The sequence below is a fragment of the Nomascus leucogenys genome, chromosome 3 (genome assembly GCF_006542625.1).
Source record: "Nomascus leucogenys isolate Asia chromosome 3, Asia_NLE_v1, whole genome shotgun sequence".
NCBI lineage: Eukaryota > Metazoa > Chordata > Mammalia > Primates > Hylobatidae > Nomascus > Nomascus leucogenys.
In genome coordinates, this window is record NC_044383.1 from 12,598,064 (window position 1) to 12,620,969 (window position 22,906).

A 22,906-nucleotide genomic window follows, 5' to 3' on the forward strand; every position below is an offset into this window, starting at 1 on the left:
TCCATGTTCAGACCATAAGACAAGCACACAGCCACCTGAGGGCAATACACGCCCTCACAGCTCCTCACTGACCCACACTTCCACAAAGGCCCCTGGGAACCCAGAGGCAGCCTGGCAATTCTGTAGTGTCTCTGCCTTCTCTCGGCTTTAAAGGCTCCATTCCCTTTAAATGCTGGAGTACAGGCCATGGCTGACATTCATGGGTGTCTTTCAACCCCAAGTAAATTATAAAAGAAAAAGGAAAATGAAAAAACTTACACATGAGAAATGTCCAAAGAATACTGTCCATTCCAAGGCTGGTGTAATAAGAAGGCTTTCAAGACAAGAGAGGCCCTTGGAACAAGGAGATAGGGGCACCACACAGGCTCTAGACAACGAAGAAAGGTTTTTAAACATAAAATGAAGTTTTACACTACAATGAAGCTTCAGCTATAAACCATTTACAGAGTAGTCAGCAAAGAGCAACAGGTAAATCTGGAACACCTGAGAGTATATTCAATGTAGTCACTGCTTAGGAAACACAAGCCAAGAGCAGAGAGAGTCTCTGCATTCAAATCTGATTAACATATTATTCTTTTCGCCTTTTTTTTATTTTATTTTTTTTTTTTTTGAGACAAAGCCTTGCTCTGTCACCTAGGCTGGAGTGCAGTGGTGCGATCTCCGCTCACTGCAACCTCCGCCTCCCAGGTTCAAGCGATTCTCCTGCCTCGGCCTCCCAAGTAACTAGGATTACAAGCACCTGCCACCACGCCTGGCTAATTTTTGCATTTTTAGTAGAGATGGGGTTTCACCATGTTGGCCAGGCTGGTCTCAAACTCCTGACCTCAGGTGATCTGCCCACCTTGGCCTCCCTAAGTGCTGGGATTATAGGCATAAGCCACCATGCCCGGGCTTCTTTTCCCCTTTTAAATTTAAGTATCCTGTGTGGTATACAATTCTGGTACTACTTGAATAAAGGATTCAATGCAATGATTCAACAAATAGCAACAAAGTTCATTATTTTTAAATATTAAAAATAAATATATTTACCTGTACGTACCTTTTGTACTTTTGTTTTTCCGAGACTATTCAACTAACATGGCCTATCGACCTTCAGTATGTCACTGAAGGGATCACGCCACCTGTGATCACTAGCATTCCCAGGTCTCACTTATAAAGGTAGCTCTTGAACACAGGGGCTATCTTCTTAGACTCTAGGCCCTAGCATCCCCCACATCCAGCAGGTGGCTTACTTAGAACACTAACAAACAAGATTTGCCTAGTTGCCAACATGTTTCAGTGCAAAGAAGCAGAAGACCTAAAGGCTGCAATGTCCAGCAGCTCTGCTCTGACCACCCTACACTCTATCGGACTCGACCTTTGCTCCAATTTTCTAGGCATGCCCTGGCTTTTACAACTTGGCCTTACTACCAACTCAACTCCAGAATCCTGAAGAGCCTTTATCCATGGATCCCTTGAATAGATACAATTATGTAAAATGACACAAACTTATAAATGGTGTTGGCTTATTTAAGTGACTGTATTTGTCTGTTTTCATGCTGCTGTAAAGACCTACCTGAGACAGGGTAATTTATAAAGAAAAGAGGTTGAATTGATTCACAGTTCCATATGGCTGGGGAGGCAAACTTACAATCATGGCAGAAGGTGAAGGGGAAGCAAGGCACATCTTACATGGCAGCAGGAGAGAGAGAGCGAGGGGGCAAGTGCCACACTTTTAAGCCATCAGGTCTCCTAAGAACTCACTTACTATGGTGACAACAGTAAGGGGGAAATCTGCCCCCATGATCCAATCACCCCCTACCAGCTGCCTCCCCTGACCTGTGGGGATTACAATTTGACATGAGATTTGGGTGGAGACACAGAGCGAAATCGTATCAGTGATCCACATCAACTTTGGACTGTGCAATAATCTAGTATGATATCCAATATGATAGTCACTTAAAATATGGCTAGTATAATGAAAGAAATGAATGTCTGTCTTATTTAAACTTAAAAAGTGATTATTGATTCAGTCATTGGATAACTTTTAAATATGTTTGAAACAACTTGAATACATGACTACTTTTTCAACTGAAAATTTTATAAAATCTAAATAGAGCTTGACTCTTTCTGCTGAAAATTTATCCTATAAATTTAGAGGGCAATTCAAGTTATTTTGCAATAAATGTAAAATACTCACTGAATTTTGAAGAATGAATAATTTAAAAAAAGTAAAATGTCTCACTAGTAACTTTTAATACTGATTTTATGTTGAAATAAAACTTTGGATATATTGGCTTAAATAAAATTTTAATTAAAACCAATGTCATCTCTTTTTACTTTTTAAAATGTGGATACTAGAATTTAAACTTACCTATGTGGCTCACATTATGTTTCTATTGGAAAGCTCTGCTTTAGAAAACTTCATTCTATGTAGTTAAATAAAAATTAAATTATACATAAAATATTTTATGTGGATTTTTCAATTTAAAAGCCAGAAAGTGATTGGAAATATTTTTAATAATACATTTTTTTACACCCAAGAATTTTAATATTGATTCAGTAAAATCACTTAAAATGCAGTCCAAATTCAAAAGTCCCTTGTTATCCCCCACATGTCCTGACAGCTGTATTTTTAAAAATCTGGGGTCCACGGGAGGCAGAGCTTGCAGTGAGCCGAGATTGTGCCACTGCACTCCAGCCTGGGCAACAGAGCGAGACTCCGTCTCAAGAAGAAAAAAAAAAAAAAAATCTGGGGTCCAGTCAAGGCTGGTACACTGCATTGTCATGTCTCTTTAGTCTACTCCAATCTAGAATGGTCCTCTTCCTTTTTGGTTTTGGCCTTACATGACCTTTTCATTTTTGAAGAGTCCTGGTCAGCTGCTGTGGAGAATGCCCTATATTCTAACTTGTCTGTTTTCTGATTATCAGATTCGGGTTAAACATTTTTGGCAGAGTCTGAACAAAGTATGCTGTGTACTTTTCACTGCATTGCACCAGACGGAACGTTAGCTGTCTGGTTACAGGAAACACTAAATCTGATCATCTAGATAAGGGGTATTCACCAGAGCTCTTTCTTATCAGGGCACCTTCTCCCCTGTATAATTAATTAGTAAGTAATACGTGGGAGAAATATTGTCAGATTGAATTTCCTATTCTCAAACATCCTTTTTACTCAGTGATTTGACAGCCACAAGTGATCCTTGCTTGAATTAATTATTGTATCGGAGCTGCAAAGTGGTGATTTTCTAATCTTATTCTTTCTGCATTTGTCAGCTGGCATTCTTCTGTCCACCTGAGCTTTTGCTTCTTGCCCACTTCCCCTTTCCTTACTGTGACTATTACTATGGAGTGAGGGTTTCTTTGGTATTCTGCACTTACATCAATACCACCATTAGTTTTCGTGATGCTCATACTACCCCCAATTTGACAGGAGAAGCCTCTTACGTCAGGTCCTCCTTGGTTTTTCAATTCCTTACTTGAATTCTGGCACCACAAGATGCCCCAGACCCATCTTGCACCTTTTGTGCCTCTGTCCTGAAATAAACTTTTTGTCCAAAGAGCTCTGGCTCCTTTTTAGCCTGGAAATGGAACTTGCAAAGTAAAATCTGGGTGCCATGTGCACTCACTGCCATTGAGTGTCATTGCAAGAAAACTCTCTGTGAGCAGAGCCAGGGAATACACATGTTCAAGAAGTCATGATTTTTTACCAACCCAAATCCACCCCTGGAATGTTTCTTCCCACCACCGCCACTTCCCATCTGTATCTCCCTTTCTGTCAGCACAGGTCTTGGTTCCCAAAAACTGCAATTTGGTTACTAATGTGTTCCAGACTACAACATGCACAAAACAGCTTCAGAATCACTAGTGCCACTGTCAACTACTCCGGTAAAGTTCAACATTCCTTAGCAATTCTGTCCTTAGCATATAAACCACTAAAGGTGTGCAGTGAATGGGAAGTTCTGTGTTTTAGTTGTTTGAACCGTTTTTGTGTGTGTGTGGTTATGTTACCAATACTGTTGTTATACAGTTTGGTTCAACTGTGTCTTGCATTCAATTTTAGGGTTTGCTTTTTCTTTCACTTGTTTTCACTGTATATTTTGAATATATAAAATATATAAATGGTTCAAAACTTGAAACTGTATAACAAAGATAGAGAAGTTTCACTGCTATCCCCATACTCTCCATTTTTCCATCTACATCTTCTAACTATTCTCCTTGGTTTCTGGATTATTCTGTGTATGTGTGGTGTGTGTTTTAGTAAGCAAACGTGTGCATGAACCTATGTATAAAATCTGCCTTTGTACACAAGCAGGCTATACGTGCTCTTTTACACTTGCATTTTTCACTTACACATATCCTGGATATCACTCTGCATCAGGTCATAGAGCTATTCCTCACTATTTTACAGCTGCATAGATTATTCCATTCTGCAGACGTCCCCAGATTTATTCAACCAATCTCCTATGGCTAAGCAGTTTGGCTTTTTTCAAAATTTTGCTGTGAATAACTTTGTGTGCATTTTGGTCACAGTGCATGAATGTACATCTTAAGATAAATTCTTAGCACTGAGATTGCTGGGTAAAAAGGTAAATGTGCATGTAGCTCTGTTAGATATTGCCAAATTCCTTCCTATAGCGATCTTACTGTGAGCAATGGATGACAGTGCTTGTTTCCTCATAGCCTTGCCAACAGAGCATATTTTCAAGCTTTTGAATCCGATAGGTAAGAAACAATTTTAATTTGTATTTTTCTCTTTTTTAAAAATTTACTTTTTAAAATTCTTTTTCTTCTTTTATCCTTACCAGTAGGAGGTCAAATATTTTTCTTATTATAAATAAAGTTGAGTATCATTTCATATGTTGAAACGCCATTTGTTTATCTGTTTTTCCCCTCTGTAGACAGTCTGTGACTTCTAAATTACTTTCCCCCGGGTAATCATTTGTATTTGGCTTTGCTTACTGAACACTTTCTTTTATTCTTACTAAAGCTTTTCTTTTGTTTTGAATTTTTTTTTTTTAATTTCCACTTAGTCATCTTTTCTTGGAAAAATGAGGCTTATCTGACTACCTACAGAAGCACTGAACACTTAGCACTGAAAGGGATGCAGGTGGCTAGCTTACTTAACTTTCTTTGTATTCATCCCTCATAGACGACAATCTACATAATTCTCAAGTCAGCCCCATTCATATTTTAGATAGTATATGTATATGTTTTAGGTAGATTCATGTAGATAGTTGTTGGTATTACATCACAGTATGTTTGGAAATGGTAAATGTCAGGGAAAAAAATTAACTGTACATAATAATCTTGGAATCGTTCAGGGAAAGTTCTCATGCTGCGTGGTACTTTCTTAATGAACAAATGAAAAGATACAAGAGAATCCACGTAGAAGGCAGCATCGAGTGTTTACGTCATACAAGCAAGACAACATTTACCAAGTCTGAATAAAAGGAGGGAAATATCTTATTTTTAAAAACAAATATATGTTATTTCTCCAAAAGCAAAATATTGTTGACAGCATCCCAATGAGCATGAACAAACTGAAGGTGACCCTTACTACTTCCCTCCCTCAAATGAATTGAAATCTTTCTTCTGAAGGGTAAAGATCAGCCATGAAAAAGTAATAGGTGATCATCTCACAGATGGAGAAACTCACCTGCAAGAGCTCATTCACCTCTGAAAATTACACAATTAGAATGCAAAAGCAGTTAGCATCATTGCTGTTTGTCATAGATTCTGCTCCATCTGGGCTAAAGTTATGTGAGGTGTGAAGCGTAACACCCAGGTTTTTAGCTAGCTACATGACAGGAATGCAGAAAATCAGTAACCAAAGAGCCAAGAAGAAAAGCAGTAGAAAAAAGGTACTCCTCCACCACTTGGAAGCGGCAACATTAAGGTGAGCTGGAAGTCTGGGAAGGAAAGTATCCTATTTTGTGATTTTGTTCAGTGTGATTCAATGAGCGGGGAAAAAGAGAGCTAAGGAACACTACTGGCATTTAGGGCAGGAGAATTCTTCATTTGTGCCAGATCGTTCCAGGTTGTTTAGCATCCCTGGACCTCCCCACACCTGCAAGTCATTGTGAGACATTTCTGAATGCCCCAAGATTACTGAAAATGACTGTGGAAAGCTGTGGCAGATGAAGAGGAAAGCTTTGTGCATAAATGATTTCAGAAAGCTTCTTTCTATATATGCTTACTTAGGAAAAATGTGCTTAGCAGTGGCCTTTAACAATGGGGAGGAAATTAGGTTGAACAGTCCCTGATACCAAGTCAATACTATTTAAAGGGTGTGGAAACTGCATGATACTAGAATGCTATTAAACAAGTCTCATATTCTTACACTCCTTTTAGATGCTGCTAGAAAGACTATTAAGATTTATTTTGATGGCACTTTGTGTCCTTGACAAATTAGGCAGCCAATAAGAAAGGTTCTCCAACTCAAAAACAGGAATTCTAATCTTCTAATTTGTCTGACTGCCCCTCTTTATTGGAGGAAGAAGTGGCCTATCTAAGCTGCTCTAAAAAAATGTACAAGGCTGGGCGCGGTGGCTCACGCTTGTAATCCCAGCACTTTGGGAGGCCGAGGCGGGTGGATCACGAGGTCAGGAGATCGAGACCATCCTGGCTAACACGGTGAAACCCCGTCTCTACTAAAAATACAAAAAATCAGCCGGGCGTGGTGGTGGGTACCTGTAATCCCAGCTACTCGGGAGGCTGAGGCAGGAGAATGGCGTGAACCCGGGAGGCGGAGCTTGCAGTGAGCCGAGATCGCGCCACTGCACTCCAGCCTGGGCGACAGAGCGAAACTCCGTCTCAAAAAAAAATAAAATAAAATAAAAATTAAAAAATGTACAGATGTGAATCAATATTTTATGTTCTCTACTTGTTATCAGGGAGAATTGAAGAAAACATAGGAAATACCAATGTTAGGACCTATTTTATTTTTATCCCACGTCAGTAAGCCCCAAATATACTTCTAATTCCTCAGAACAGAAATATACTACATCAAACTTTTTTTCCCCAAGACCAAATCGGCCATGAATCTGGAGGTGAACACACAGATGTCTTTTTCCTCACTCCATATTTACACTACCACAGTTTTCATTCTTTAACATTTATTAAGGGTTGTTCTGAGTTTGAAGTTCAATTTGTGGAATGAATACACAATTGCATTGACCTTTCCTGATTCCTATTTAGATTTTTTTTCTCTTTCTGGCTGAGGCTGTAACATTAGAGATTGAAAAGAATTTAAAAAAAAAATCAGAAAAATTTTAAAAGAAACATGTGATCTAAAATCTGGCCACAGGCCAGATGTTCAAGTATGGCATTGAACATGGGTTAATATGATGGACTCCATTTCTGTAGTCAGTTTAATTTAAGAACAAGCCACACCTTGACTTTGGAGCGTTTTAGATTCAAATTTTATATTAAAAGTGAAGGAAACGCTCTTGAAACATTTAGATGGCAGTTCCACACTTCTTTATCTAGAATTAGTAACTATTTTTTTCAAAAACCACCCTTGAAGTTCCTTCAATTTCCTCAATACCTTTAGGTTTAAAATGAATACCAATGCTTGCCCTGTCCTAGGAGGCCATCCTGATGCTTCCCCAGAGCTGGCAGACGACTCAAGGACAGACATGGGAATGTAGGCCTTGAGTTCTGGCTTCACCTGATGGCAGTCAGTTACACAGTAAGAAGTAGTGGTGCCCAAATGCAGTGGGCAGGGGTGGGCAGTGACAAAAACCAAAACACCCCTAATGTAAGTTAAAGGCAGCCCCACTAACATTAGCAGCAACTTGGTAGTGCCTCAAGCATGAACACCAAAAACCAGGTTTTTAAAACCTTACTGTGTCTGAAGTGCCAAATATTGACTCTACAAAGGTTCAGAAAAGTCTCATCAAATTTTCTACATATCAGCCTGGAGTGTGCACCAAAGTTTTGCTGGGAGAATACTCAGGCAAGAAGTTCCCTCCTCTGCTCCAAGTAGGATCAAGTATTTTCCAAGGATGAACACTGTATTTCATCAGCCAAAAGCTGCCTTTTAAACTGATAAATGGATGCATTCACAATTGTCCCATTCTTTTTTTTTTAGAAGTCACATATGGGGTATATTCTACTAAAATGTTTTTTATTCTGGTAAAAAGCAATGTCAAAACAACCATACAAAACAGAGCAAGATACTGCAATCTCCTAATTTGCATGACTGGTCATTTTAATAGTCACAGATTGGCATCAAAATTCATAATACTCAGAACAGTTTCCAAAGTGACTTTTCAATGATATATGGTTGCAAAAGATATAAGGCCAGTATTAAAAAGCCAGCAGCCTTATCACTAGATTTATGTCCTCTGATGAGTTCGCCTAAATTCTGAGTAAGCCATTTTTATAAATGTAAACATCTTTTATCTTGTTAACCAAAGAAAAGAGTCAAAAAAGGGGCACTTAAAAAATCTGAGTTGAGAATGATTGACATCTATAGTTACAAAGATTGCAGCATCTCGGCAGTAAAAACACTCAAGCTTCAAGTTAATATATTTTCTTAAACTCAGATTCTAAGAAAATAAGACTGAAATGAAACAGAAGCAGCAGCTCTCTCCCCAAAATACAGGAGCTTGTGGCAAAGTAAAGACAGGTTTCAAAGCCCGCTATCATTAGGATTCCATACCGGTTAACTCTTGTTCATCCATTCTAAAGCACGCAGACTTCATAGACATCTCTAGGACTCTGATGCACCCATCATCTGAGGCCAAGATCACTTTATCTGATGTACACCAGTCCACATCCAATATACGAAAGGTCACATTTCTGCCACTTCTTAAACTGCTCACCATCTGAACCTTCAAGAGTGAATTTGGGCATCACTTCCAGACAGAAAACGAAGATCTTTATTATTCTAGATTAAATGGTCAAGGAAGACAGTCTGTGGCAAAGGCCCAGTTCAAGTTTAGAACTGAACAGCCTCTGGCTATCTATCTTCCACAAATAGGCAGCATTTTAAAGGTCTCAAAGACAGTGATAACACTGAAAAATAAATAAATCGGCTGGGCGCGGTGGCTCACGCCTATAATCCCAGGACTTTAGGAGGCCAAGGCGGGCAGATCACCTCAGGTCAGGAGTTTGAGACCAGCCTGCCCAACATGGCGAAACCCCATCTCTACTAAAAATACAAAACATTAGCCGGGCGTGGTGGCACGTGCCTATAATCCCACCTACTAGGGAGGCTGAGGCAGGAGAGTCACTTGAACCCAGGAGGTGGACGTTGCAGTAAGTCGAGATCGCGCCATTGCACTCCAGCCTGGGCGACAAGAGCGAAACTCCATATCAAAATAAAAAATAAAAATAAAATAAATAAATAAATAAATCTTGAGTTGTTACCTTTAGAACACAAATATCGTAAAGTAAAGAAAATAATTTGTTATGGGAAACTTGACAAACTCATTAAGTACTTTTCATTTCTAAATCAGAAAGAAGTTTTTTAACAAAGCACAGTTCCTATGGCTAACAATTTATTTACGTTTTATCCTCATGGAGAGGGCCTACCTCTTTAGTATCCCACACTTCAGCTCCATCATTGTACATTGCTATTAATTTTTGATTTCCTTTACCAGGAGCAAAACGAATCTTCCTCACCCAACTTCGGTGTGTAGGTATTCCTCTGAAGACAAAGAAACAAAAACATCAATACAATGTATCGTGAGATCTGGTCACCAGAAGCTATGTCTAAGGTCTCTCACTATTTCCATTTCTAACAGGTCTGATGATGGGAGAACCCTTTACTTGCTGGGACTGGGGGCCACATCTGACAGAAAGGCCCTGCCCTTTAAGGTCAGCTAAGACTTCTGCAGGGGCCACTTGCAGATAACTATCTCCTAAGAATGCTTGGCTCGAGGCCCATCCTCCCAAGTTTAGGTGAAGGGACGCAAGGGTCCAAGCTACACCTCCACGATTTTACTGATCCTGGTTGCCAAGTCACAAACCTCTAATGGAACCATATCAAGATGTCATTTTTTGGCCAGGCGCGCTGGCTCACGCCTGTAATCCCAGCACTTTGGGAGGCTGAGGCAGGTGGATCACAAGGTCAGGAGATCGAGACCATCCCGGCTAACATGGTGAAACCCCGTCTCTACTAAAAACATACAAAAAAATTAGCTGGGCATGGTGGCGGGCGCCTGTAGTCCCAGCTACTCGGAGAGGCTGAGGCAGGAGAATGGCGTGAACCCAGGAGTTGGAGCTTGCAGTGAGCCGAGATCGCACCACTGCCCTCCAGCCTCGGCGACAGAGCAAGACTCCATCTCAAAAAAAAAAAAAAAAAAAAAAAGTCTTTTTTTTTTTTTTTAAATGAAATAACAAGATTTCATTCTTGGCTTATACCTGGATACTCTGCCTTTCAAGTCCCAGAAGTTTAAATTTCCATCCACATCTCCAAGCACTAATGTATCACCTTTCCAAGCGATGCAGGTAATACTACCCATACTTCCCTAGAAAACAACAGCAACAAACACATATAAATTTCACTATGCTGTATAAGACATCATAATAAAGAAATATTTTAATAAAACTTAATTTAAAGGGCTGTGCTTTAGTATGCTTTTAGTCATCAAATCCTAAAACAGACTTCAGACACTAACAAAGAGCTACACTGCCTATCAATTTCAACTATGAAGAAATAGGAGATTTCAACTTGATAGACATTAAGTAGTTACTGGAACTAGATTTAAAGAGGGGATGTCTTTTGAGGAACAAATACCTCAAAAAAAAAAAAAAAAGGAAATTAAAGTAAGAAAAACAGAGAAGTAAAGGGAAGGTTTTCCAGGGAGCCAACTCAAACTTATCTCTCACTGCAAAAGGATAACTAAATCCATTCCAAGGGAAACTTAAAGCTCTTTTATAATTAATTATGTGGTGATTTTTCTATTGAAAAAAGGATCCAGAGCTTCACTGACACCTTTCGGAACATTGTGGAATCATGAAGGTGAAGAGATACTGTTTACTAAAGGCATATGCAGTTTAAATTCACAGAAAGCTTTGCACAGAAGTTACATAAAGAAGCACAATATAAGAATGAAATGCTGCTGTAATCAATCTAACTTGGAGGAAGAAAGGAACTTGCAGTTCTAACAGATGCTCAGAGGCGGTATCATGGAGGGCTCAGCAGCCTGGGCTCTGCAGTCACACTGCCTGGGCTTGAATCCCAGCTTGAAACTGGTATGTGATTTGAGGCATGTTTACTTAACCTTTCTGTCTTGGATTTATTGTCAATAAAGTAGGGTAAGTTCATGAAACTTGAGTTGTTGCTAGTATTAATAAATTTATAAAGGCAAAGGCCTTAAAGCAATGCCTGCCATGCAGTAAATAGTCAATACATGTTAGCTATTAAATAATATTACTGCTCAATTACTTCTCTATTTATTAAAAGAAATCTTATTTTTGCATTTATTGTACAATATAAAAATTCAAACGGTATCCATGGTAAAAAGTAAGAAAACTCTAGTGGTTTGAATAATTGACCATTAGTACACTAGCATACACACTGAATATTGCATAAACTCTGGTAACACTCAAGAAACAAAACAAAAACTAGATTTAAAAATCAATATTATAATAAAGTCCATTAATAAAAAAACTTAAAGAAATGAAATTCTATATAATATGAAGCAACACTTTAAGATACCTACTTTCCTAACCATATAATGGAATGTTTAATTAAGAAGTTGCCTTTGAAGAGACTTCTGAAACTAGGTCATAATAGACTCTGCAACTTCCTTCTTGCTTTCTCAGATCACTTACTCGAGGGGAGGCCGGCTGTCACGTCGTGAGAACACTCAAGCAGCCTTATGGAAAGATCGACATGAAGAAGAACTAAGGTCCCTCGTCAACAGCAGCATTAATGTCAAGATGGCCTGTGAGTCAGCCATCTTGGAAACAGATCCTTCTGTCCCATTACACTTCAAAAGAGTGTAGCCACAGCCAACATCTAGATTGTAACTTTATGAGACCCCAAAGCCACCTATTAAATTATGGGGGTTGGCATTCTACTAGAGCATTCCATTTTTAGATGGCAATTTAAAATAAATATGCCTATTTTAAAAAATCCCCTCATGCCTTCATTTAACCATTATAATAGCCTGCATTAGTTAACATAAACATTTTCATGATCCATCTATTAAAAACTATCTATGAGATGCATGCTGACACAAATGATTAATGGCAAAACTTTAGTTACAGATTCCACAAGGCCATAAGGATATATGTAAGTTAGTAAATGTTAATAATACTATTACACTTACAACCTGATTACTATTATCCAAAAATAATACTAGATTGTAAGTCAAATCCTTCAGGGTAATGCCTGAAATGGAAAGAAGACAGATACTGAAGTCAGACAGGCCTGAGTTTAAAACACTGCTCTGCCATATAAGTAAGCTGGGTAACTTTGGGAAAGTTACTTATTCTCCCACAGTTTTGTTATAGGTAAAATGGAGATAACTCCTCATGGATTATTACGGGGATAAAAATGAGTAGCACATAGTAAACATTTAATCAAAATAGTTACAGCGTTATTCTCTAGCAGTATGGAACAAGTTTAATCGATAATATCTCCTTAAATAAAGTTTATTTACATTAGGCTTTTCTGAAGTTTCCAACTTAACTATGCCTTCTCTGGATATGGAACCAACAAAACAAAATCTTCTTGATAAAGATTTAATCAAGGTTGTACTCACATCTGGTGGAATCCGAGCACTATCTTTTACTGAGTTTCCTTCAACAGTGAGATGATAAACTTGGCCATCACTATCGGTAAATACAAAATGTTCCCGGGCAGAGATGTTCTGACTAAGTTCAGATTTACTTTCTGCCTCCTGCAGCAAGCTTTGGGATAGTGAAACATAAGGTAAAGATGTTTTTTTTTTCCCTAGAGTCATACCCATAATTAATTAACTTGCCCAAAGTAGAGATGCATTAAGAGGAGGTCCAAAACTATTTTTTTAAAAGTCTGAAACTAATATTTGCCCAGCTAATTATGGGTAAACATGAATCACTCCTAAACAGCCATAACATCTGAGGAAGTTTACCCTGCACAGAGAGAAATAGTGATCTAAACTTAATACAAGAAAAATAAAATTCATAGAAGTTTTTGCTATAGAACTGTGCTCAACAGAAGGGAGGCTGTACAGTGACCCAACATTATCTCTGAAGCTTTTTATCTGTAAGATTGGTATGTATGGGGGTGATACACAAATTTAGGATTCCCAACACATTTTCTTTGGTGTGCATAAATGATAATATGATCTATCTGTATGTCTATGCTATGTTCATTTGAATTTCAGAAGCTGAAGTGTATGGAGTAGAAGGGCACTCGGAATGATCACATTTACTAATAGATGCTGACGGGTGAATATTACTGCATATGTTATTAGTTACAATAAACAGCATAGTACAATCATAAAAATGATAAAATTAACTTTTTAGTAATCTGGGTATGTCCTGAAAGATGAAACTAAGTATGTTCAAAAGCAGAGTCCAACTTGCTACCACAGACACCTTCCGATGACACTTGTCAACTTCCCAGACATGATGCTAATGACACAAATGACAGTGTCAAGAAACACTGTACTGTACCTGATCACAGATGATTCAACAATACTCAGCTCTGTGTCTGAGACTACGGTCTGGCGGGCCATGGCCTCTCGAGTAGCAAGTTGCTTCTTTCTCAGGCTCTTCAAGTTGTGAGATGGTGACCACTCCTGTAAAGCAAAAGCAGACAAACCTAGAAGTGCTAGGTTTCCTTCTGTCAAAGAATCATCCAGAAGAGCTGGGCACACACACCACTGCCCAGTATCATTTATTATTACTACACATGAATCCACATTTGTTTTTTAGATTTTACCTACTTAGAGAAAGGCTGAATGAATGCATTTTAATTGGAGCTTTTGTGGCAAAGTTCCAAAAGGTCTGACCATTTGATGTTTTTATAAAATATTTACAAAATGAAAATAATGAATTCAACGATAGTATTGCCTATTCCTCGTCTCCTCCCCCATCTCTTACATGCACAGGATAAGACAATCACAGTTCTCCAACCAGGGTCCTTTATCATCCATAGATTCCTCCAAAATCACTTGTTTTATTTACATATTCTTTTATATTCCACCTATTGGAAAGCCTTTTAGTCCAATATCCTCGCAAATGTATAAGTTCTTAACATGTAGTTATTTCACATGTATTTCTAATTTACATAAATAGTATTGTGTTTTTATGTGTGTGTGTGTGTGTGTGTGTGTGTGTGTGTATACTTCATCCTGTTTCTTACTCTTTCCACTGTATTTAAGTCCTCTTCCTCCTGCTTCTGCGTGCTACGTAACACTCCAGGGGTGCATCAGCCAGTTGTTAATCTGTCTCCTCTCTCAGTAAAAACACACAGATGGTCTCCAAACTCACATCATGACAAAACACACCAGTCAATATCCTTGCAAAAGTTCATTTACGACCAAGAGCTCAGCAGACACAGAAGATGTCTGTGTTTGCCCAAGTGCTGCCAGTGTGCTTTACAGAATGGCTGCATTGGTCTACATCCCTACCAGCAATGCACAAGGATTCCCATATCCTATGTTCCACCCGTACTTAACACTATATGGCTTTCCAGTTTCTGTTAGTCTAAAAGGTAGATCCATATCATGGTTTGAACATCTCTGAAAACTGATGAGTTTGAACATTCCTTTATATGGCTTGTTGGCCTTTTAGGTTTCTCTGCCTCTCATTAGCTCTTCACAGACTTTGTTCATTTTCTCACTAGGGTTCCCACTTTTTTTCATTGTTGACTTGCAGGAGTTTCTAGTTAAATTTAGACACTGGAAAATTTGTTTTCCCAAAATCTTCTGTATTTAACTTTGACATCTTCATCAAACAAAAAGCATTAATCTTGATTAATTAAATGCATTGTTTCTTTTTTTTTTTTTTTTTGCCTTTTGGTTTGAGTTTCTGATGTCTCCTCCTGCCTCTAGGTCACAGCAATATTTTGTATTTTGTTATATTCAATTTTATAGCTTTACATTTTTACATTTAGGTCTTTAGTGCTGTGACAGTCACTTCTGCACACGGTATTAAGTAGAGATCAAGTATTTTTCTCCATAAAGTGAGACAGTTTTCCCAACACCGTCTGCTACACAGTCCGTCCATCCTCTTTGATTTGTGCTACTTTACTGTATATTAAGTCCCCAAATATTCATGGGTCTGTTCCTGAGCTCTTTATTATGTTGACTCGCTTTCTATTCTTGTGCCAATACAATACTGATTTTATTTCCATGGTTTTGTAAGATGTACTAATATCAGGTAGGAAGGGCCAACCCCACCCACACCTCCCACATTTACTCCTCTTTATTCAAGCATGACTTAGCTATTTAGGACCTTTATTCTTTCATAAACATTTTAGAATATGCTTACCATATTCCTCAAAATATCCAAATGAAACTTGAATTGGAACCGCACTAATATGATATTAGGTTGATTCATCCAAGAAAATAAGAATTATCTCCATTTATTTAGATCATCTTCTCTGAACACACATTTTTAACAAGAAAATATGACGTTGGCAGTAATGATTTTGATTCAAGCTTAAGCAAAACATTCACTACATACATATATACCTAAATAAGCTATTTAATTCTTAAACTGTAACTTACCAAAGCAGTTATTGTAGGGAAGTTTTTGGACATTTCTCTAAGAAGGGTACAAGTCCTAACATCCCATAGCTCCAGGGGTTTATCTCTGAATACGACTGCCAAATACTGCCTAAAATAAACAAAATTACTAAATAAGCCCCTTTTTGCAAAAATTTAACCGTGAATTAGACCAAATAAAAAGTTCAGTAAATTGAAAAACTCAGCTGATGCATTCTAAATACAGACAATTTAAACTACCATTTAGCACCACGATTAACAGTCATAAGAAGGTAAAGCTCTAAGATGACCTGTGAGAGAACATACAGTCTCACACAATTAGGCAAGGAGTCCAACTCGGAAGAAAGAGTGGCATAGATTCAAATCCTGATGCCACAACTTATGTTAACCCTCCTGAGGCTCAATTTCTCACATATAACAGGAGAATCTCATCATGTACCTCAATTAATTGATATACAGATTATGGTAAACATTCAATGAAAAGGTATGTAAAGTTTCTATCATCTTACTACAGTTGGTATTCAACAAATGCCACTTTATTCACTTTCTGTTAAGCCTGAAAGAAGTACTGAATGACATCAACGAGTGTAATTCAACAAACATAATTTGAGCACTGACTACTCAATAAGCATTATGAGGAACTAAAATATTATCAGCAAATGATGGCTGACACAGAGGAAATGTGACAGAGTAGGAAGATCCCTGTACTCCCTGTATCAAAGGACTGAGATTCTTCCACTCAGGACCATGTGTGACCCCAATAGAAAGTAGAAATTTACAGAAGGATACCTGGCAAAACACCCAAATAGTTTGAAGTTAAAAAATATACCTCTGAATAACACCCTATGGAAATTTTTAAAGATTATAATGTGAATTAAAATGAAAACATATAACCATAACAAAAATTGTAGGATACAGGAAGTGGTGCTCATATAGCATTAACTGTTTACATTACATTTTAGAGAATCAACTTAATTCAATTATCTAAGTTTCTATTTTAGAAAACTATGTAAAAAAAGAAGAGCATATTTAAAAAGTAAGCAGAAGAACAAAAGATAAGCATGACAGTCAATGAAATTGAAAATGGAAAAATCATAGAGAAGAATCAAATGAACCAAAAGTAGTTTCTTGGAAAAGATCAATAAATAAAATTGGTTGATATAATTTACTGATATTAGGAGTGGGAGAGATAATCACTGATCACAGAGCCATGATGAACAAGCTTATTTCAATAAATTAGTAAATTCAGCAACTTCAACAAAATGGACAGATTACTTGAAAGACACCAATTACCAAAGCTCAAAAAAAGAGAATCTAAATAGTCCTATATTTATGAAAAAAACTGAATTTGTATTTAAAAACTTTTCCACAAAGAAAATTTTAGGTTCAGATGGGTTTCCTAATGAATTTTTCCTATTTAGTAAGAAATAATATCAATTCTACACAAACTCATTCAAAAAAAAGGAGAGAGAATACTTTACAACACATTCTGCAAGGTCAGTATTACCCTGATACCAAAACAAAGCACATTACATAAAAACGAGACCAATATCCTTCATGAACAAGATATAAAAACTCTTAATAATATATCATAAAACTCTTCATAATATATCAATAAATCAAATCCAGCAATATGTCAAAACAGTAATACATCATGACCAAGTAGAGTTTATTCTGGGAATGTCATGTTGGCTTAACATCTGAAAATCAATCGATGTAATTCACCGTATTAGTGAACTTCAAAACAAAAAGAAAAACAAAATAACACACACACACCATGCGATGATATCAATGAATACAGAAAAAGCATTTGATAAATTCAACACCTGGCCGGGCACGGTGGCTCACGCTTGTAATCTCAGCACTTTGGGAGGCCAAGGTGGGCGGATCACGAGGTCAGGAGATGGAGACCACGGTGAAACCTCGTCTCTACTAAAAATACAAAAAATTGCCGGGCGCGGTGGCTCACGCTTGTAATCCCAGCACTTTGGGAGGCCGAGGCAGGCGGATCACGAGGTCAGGAGACCGAGACCATGGTGAAACCCCGTCTCTACTAAAAAAAATACAAAAAATTAGCCGGGTGTGGTGGCGGGTGCCTGTAGTCCCAGCTACTGGGAGAGGCTAAGGCAGGAGAATGGCGTGAACCTGGGAGGCAGAGCTTGCAGTGAGCCGAGATTGCGCCACTGCACTCCAGCCTGGGTGATAGAGCGAGACTCCGTCTCCAAAAAAAAAAAAAATACAAAAAATTAGCCAGGCGTGGTGGTGGGCGCCTGTAGCCCCAGCTACTCGGAGAGGCTGAGGCAGGAGAATGGCGTGAACCCGGGAGGTGGAGCTTGCAGTGAGCCGAGATTGCGCCACTGCACTCCAGCCTGGGCGACAGAGCAAGACTCCGTCTCAAAAAATTAAAAAAAAAAAAAAAAAAAATTCAACACCTACTCATGATACAAAGGCTCAGCAAACTAGGAATAAAACTTTTTCAACTTGATGAAGGGAATATATAAAAAATCTACAGCTAGTATCATATTTAATGTTGAAAGACTGAATGCTTTCTCCATAAAGTCCAGGATCAGAGCAAAGATGTCAGCTCATAGCTGACATCTAAGTTCTAATCAACACTATACAGGAGGTCCTAATTAGTGCAAGCAAAAAGAAGGCCTATAGATCGAAAAGATGTAAAGGTGTCTTTACTGGCAAATGAGACTATCTGTATAGAAAACCCTAAAGAATTAACAAAAGCACCTATACTAGAAGTAGTAACTAAGCTTAGCATGGTCACAAGACACAAGGTCAATATCAGAAAATTAACTGTATTTTAATATACAAATAATAAATAATTGAAATTTAAAAATGTCATTTATAAAAGCATCAAAGAAAACACAAAATATAATTAACAAATAATATGTAAGACTTAAACACTGAAAACTACAAAATATTGCTGAAATTTTAAAAGACCTAAATAAGTGGAGAGATATACCACATTCATGGATTACAAAACTTGTTAAGATACCAGTTCTTCCCCTCACTGATCGATGGGTTCAATGCAATCCCAATCAAAATCTCAGAAAGATTTTTTGGTAAAACTGATAGTCTGATTCTAAAATTTATATGGAAATGCAAAGATCTTAGAAAAGCCAAAACAAGTTTGAAAACTACTTTAGAAAGCTTACTCTTTGTAATTTTGATGGATTTTCTTCAGTTTCTATTTTTAATAATACTGCTTTACATGTTATTTTCCCCTAAAACAAAAAAACTCAATTTCTGGAAGCAAAATGAGTTTAAATTATACATAAAGAAAATGAGTTATTTCACTCAGTAACTCCATGCTTAGATAGAAGTACATAAGAACTTTATCTGAAAGTAAATAACGATTCATGCAAAAGTTACCTCATCTTTTTAGAAGTGGAGAATTAAAAGTGACAGCAACTTAATTTTGTAATCAAAATATTTTCTTTGGGCTGCACATCACCATTTGCTATCACTAAAAAGATTCTATATGTATTCCAGCACATTCCCATTTTCTTAAAGATTAAAAAAATCCACGAGATTTCATTGTGATAACATCATAGATTTTTTTTAGGTTGACACTTACTTCAAATGAGATACTTTAATCATTTCGATGGGAGATTCATCATTGCCTCTTTCACCACGAAAAGCAATGCTCCTACCTTTAATTGCAAATATTTAAAAAAGTGAGAACAGTGCATAAAACATGTATGAAAAACAAGAAGCCACGCCAATGTAATTTGATCAGTCCTACCCTTCCTACCCTCTGTTCTCCTATTCATTCTTCCATTTGCTTCTAATGTTTCTGTTTTTTCGGGGTTTTTTTTTTTTTTTTGAGATGGAGACACACTTTGTTACCCAGGCTGGATTGCAGTGGTGCAATCTTGGCTCACTGCAACCTCCGCCTCCCAGGTTCAAGTGATTTTCTTGCCTTAGCATCCCAAGTAGCTGGGATTATAGGCGCTCGCCACCACGCCAACTCATTTTTGTACTTTTAGTAGAGATGGGGTTTCACCATGTTGGCCAGGCTGGTCTTGATCTCCTAACCTCTAGTGATCCATCTGCCTCGGCCTCCCAAAGCACTGGGATTACAGGTGTGAGCCACGGCGCCCAGTTGCTTCTAAGCTGTTTCTAATGATGTAAGTTCAAAGAATATTCTCAAAAGTGTTACAAACTAATGATCAATAATATATCACATATTCAGATATTTATTTTGTAAAAAGGCATTTTCATGTCACACAGTTTCTTGAATTCTATAATTCAATTTTAGAAATTTAAAAAAACAACATTAAGTTTTAAGATATTTATGGTACAGCAATTGTCTGGTGTGAAAATTACTTATTTAAAGTAATATTTAATACAAACATTCCCATGTTTCCAAATACTAATTAGTGGGGGAAAAACTCTTGAAACATGTATTTAAGATTTTCTTGTCCCATGTGCAAAATACTAGTTAAATATTTTGAACATGTTCCTCTCAAAACATCTTTATAAACTGGAAACTAGGGAATAACTACTGTGTTCATGTATGCTGTGAAAGAATGAGTTACCCACAAAGGAAGTTACATGATTTTCTGTGAATAAAAAAAGTATAAATTCTACCTTGTATGTTTTAGTATCTTGTGTTAGATTTTTATCTACATTAAACAAAAGAGAGAACCTACTCAATTCAAGGACAACTGAAGGCCTAAATACCTTCCTACTCTTTGTTGAGATTCCGTCATGTGGAATCTCACTATACTCACTATTATTATACCCCAAACAGCCCATGTCCTGTCCTGACTGCACTAGTCTGCTGCCCTCCTTAGAAGCCCAGGCTATAAAAGTCTACCATCTATGAACTCAAATATCCCACTTAAGGAAATCTGTAACTGTTACTGTAGATGTTTGTTCCTTAAAAATACATCTGTGCAAAGCAGATTTTAAGTTATCTAACAGTCCTGAACTTGAGCTGACCAAAACAAATAAAACAGGGATTTTTTTTTTTTTTTTAATCAATGATACTAGACAACAGCATTTTATCCCTGGGATTACTAGAGAGAGGGCCAGTACCACTCTGTTGGCAAATTAGGAACTTGGGGATGAGAGTCAATGGACAGGTCACTTCCAATGAGACTAGAGCAGCAACACTGGACTAAAGATGGGGATGATTCCTTGAAGTTCAGTAACATACCCTGAGAAGTAAGAACAACTGGATCTTTGAGAGCTTGAAAATACATATGGAGAACATAAAAAAGCAACCATGTAGTTCATTTATTTACAATTTACTTGATTTACAACCATTTATTTAATTTAATTCATTTTACACATACATACACATGCTCTCATTGGTTAAGATCATCTACGTATGATTCATGTTGCTATACCATTTTAAAGAAACTCATCGCAATTTTATTTTTAAAAAAACCTCTTTGAAACTACTGCATACACCAGAAAATAATTTGAAACTCTTTCCTTATATTTTCAAATTCCTCATTTTGAAATTCACTGGGTTTAGGCTTTTAACAATTCTGAAAAAGTTACCTTATTGGGACGTTTCCTACTGTAGAATCTTCAAAATCCCAAATTAAGTTTCTCTATTTATTCAGCCAGAGACTATTACAAGTTTTAAATTTGAGCATTTAAAAACAATCCTTAACCTATAAATTTTCTAAGTGTTTCCTATAAAAGCCAAAATTTTCAGCAGAGACTCTAATAAAGTCCATGGACAGAGTTATTTTTAAATCGATCTTTTAAAGTTGGTTATATATAACAATGGACTTAAAAGTAGAACTGGTATCCTATTTTTTAATGAATCTGTCTGTTCAGGCTAATGGTCCTCCATTTTACCATGTATTTGTGTCAACAACATTTCCATGTAAACAACGATGAGGCCTTTCTAGGGCAATTATTAGAGAATAAAAGAATAAATATATAAGCATGAAATATAAGAAAAAATTCCAAGGTGAAAGAAGTACTTTCAAACATGTTTTATAAATAGCAACATGTTTATTCAATATGACAAATCTATTTGGATCTTTAAAAACAAACCTGTTGGAAGATCAACCAGTTGAAGTTCATTTCTCACTAATCCCATATTGTTTGGTGTTGAGGTAGCAAAAGAAAGAAAACTAGTCAAGCTTGTCCATTCAATACCCCTATAATAGGAAATGAGATAAAGGTTAAACTAATTCTCTTTTTTATTTGAAAGGTTCATTTATTTGAAAAATAAGTTTTCCGAAGACCTAAATTTTATTACACAAATTAATTAAAAAGTAAGCACTACCTTTTATCTTAACGTGACTTTTTATTTGAGACTGTATTAGCATACCTAACACATACAAAATCATTTCTAACCAAAACTTTATCTACAAATGTAATGACAAGATAGTTTAGTTATCAGGATTCACATCAGTATTAGTATGACTATTAAAATCTGGCCAGGGAGAGAGTAATATGACAGTAGTTTCAGCCTACCAGACAAAGACACAAACTAATGACCTAAGAAAATCTACATGTACCTCTCTATTTTGTTTACTTCTAAGTATCTTCCATTGCATTATAAGCTTCAAAGGCTTTCTCTGTTTATAAGCATGGAGAAGATACTCAACAGATATTCGTAAAGTATCACAAGTTAAAACATCATGGTTTTAAAAACACACACACTTTGTGCTATCTGCTGTCATGAGTCCCCGGCACAGTATATACAACCTTCAAGTGCTTTAGATTATGATTTTTTAAAAACACACTAATAAAAGGTAGAAAAACAACTTTCTAAAAGTTAACCTTATTTGGACATGAAAATCTAAAATGTTTTGAGTTTACTGCTAATAAATTCAGACTTTTTATAATACATCGTGAAAGTTTTTTTTGTTTGTTTTTTTTGAGACAGGGTCTCACTGTCACCCAAGCTGGAGTGCAGTGACACAATCTCAACTTACTGCAACCTCTGCCTCCCAGGATCAAGAGATCCTCCCACCTCAGGCTCCCAAATAGCTGAGCCTACAGGTGTGTGCTACCATGCCCGGCAAATTTTTGTATTTCTGTGAAATTTTCTTAATGGCTTTTGATTATAATACTAAAATTGCATTAACTGAAACACAAAGCAGGATTTTAGCTTTCTCTTGGGCAGTATCTCTGAATATAAAATACAAATTATTTTCAAAATGGCAATGAAGAGGAAAAATTCATATAAAAATGGAGTATCTTTGTATGATCATTCAGGACATTTATCTGATGAGTAGTATATCCCTCAGAGTTAGTAT

General features: G+C 37.0%; 1 protein-coding gene across 2 annotated transcripts in view; it reads right to left on the reverse strand.

Annotated features, from left to right (window-relative positions):
- The window catches only part of WDR11 (WD repeat domain 11), a 62,753-nt gene that overhangs the window by 9,117 nt on the left and 30,730 nt on the right, over positions 1-22,906 (reverse strand). For both annotated transcript variants that reach the window (XM_003255037.2, XM_030806242.1), the window contains 9 exons: positions 21,693-21,799; positions 19,249-19,324; positions 15,663-15,771; positions 13,603-13,727; positions 12,705-12,852; positions 10,354-10,460; positions 9,523-9,637; positions 8,648-8,819; positions 259-367 (listed from right to left, as the gene is read on the reverse strand). In XM_003255037.2, coding sequence (XP_003255085.1) covers positions 259-367; positions 8,648-8,819; positions 9,523-9,637; positions 10,354-10,460; positions 12,705-12,852; positions 13,603-13,727; positions 15,663-15,771; positions 19,249-19,324; positions 21,693-21,799 — 1,068 coding nt within the window. The remainder of the gene's footprint in view (positions 1-258; positions 368-8,647; positions 8,820-9,522; positions 9,638-10,353; positions 10,461-12,704; positions 12,853-13,602; positions 13,728-15,662; positions 15,772-19,248; positions 19,325-21,692; positions 21,800-22,906) is intronic.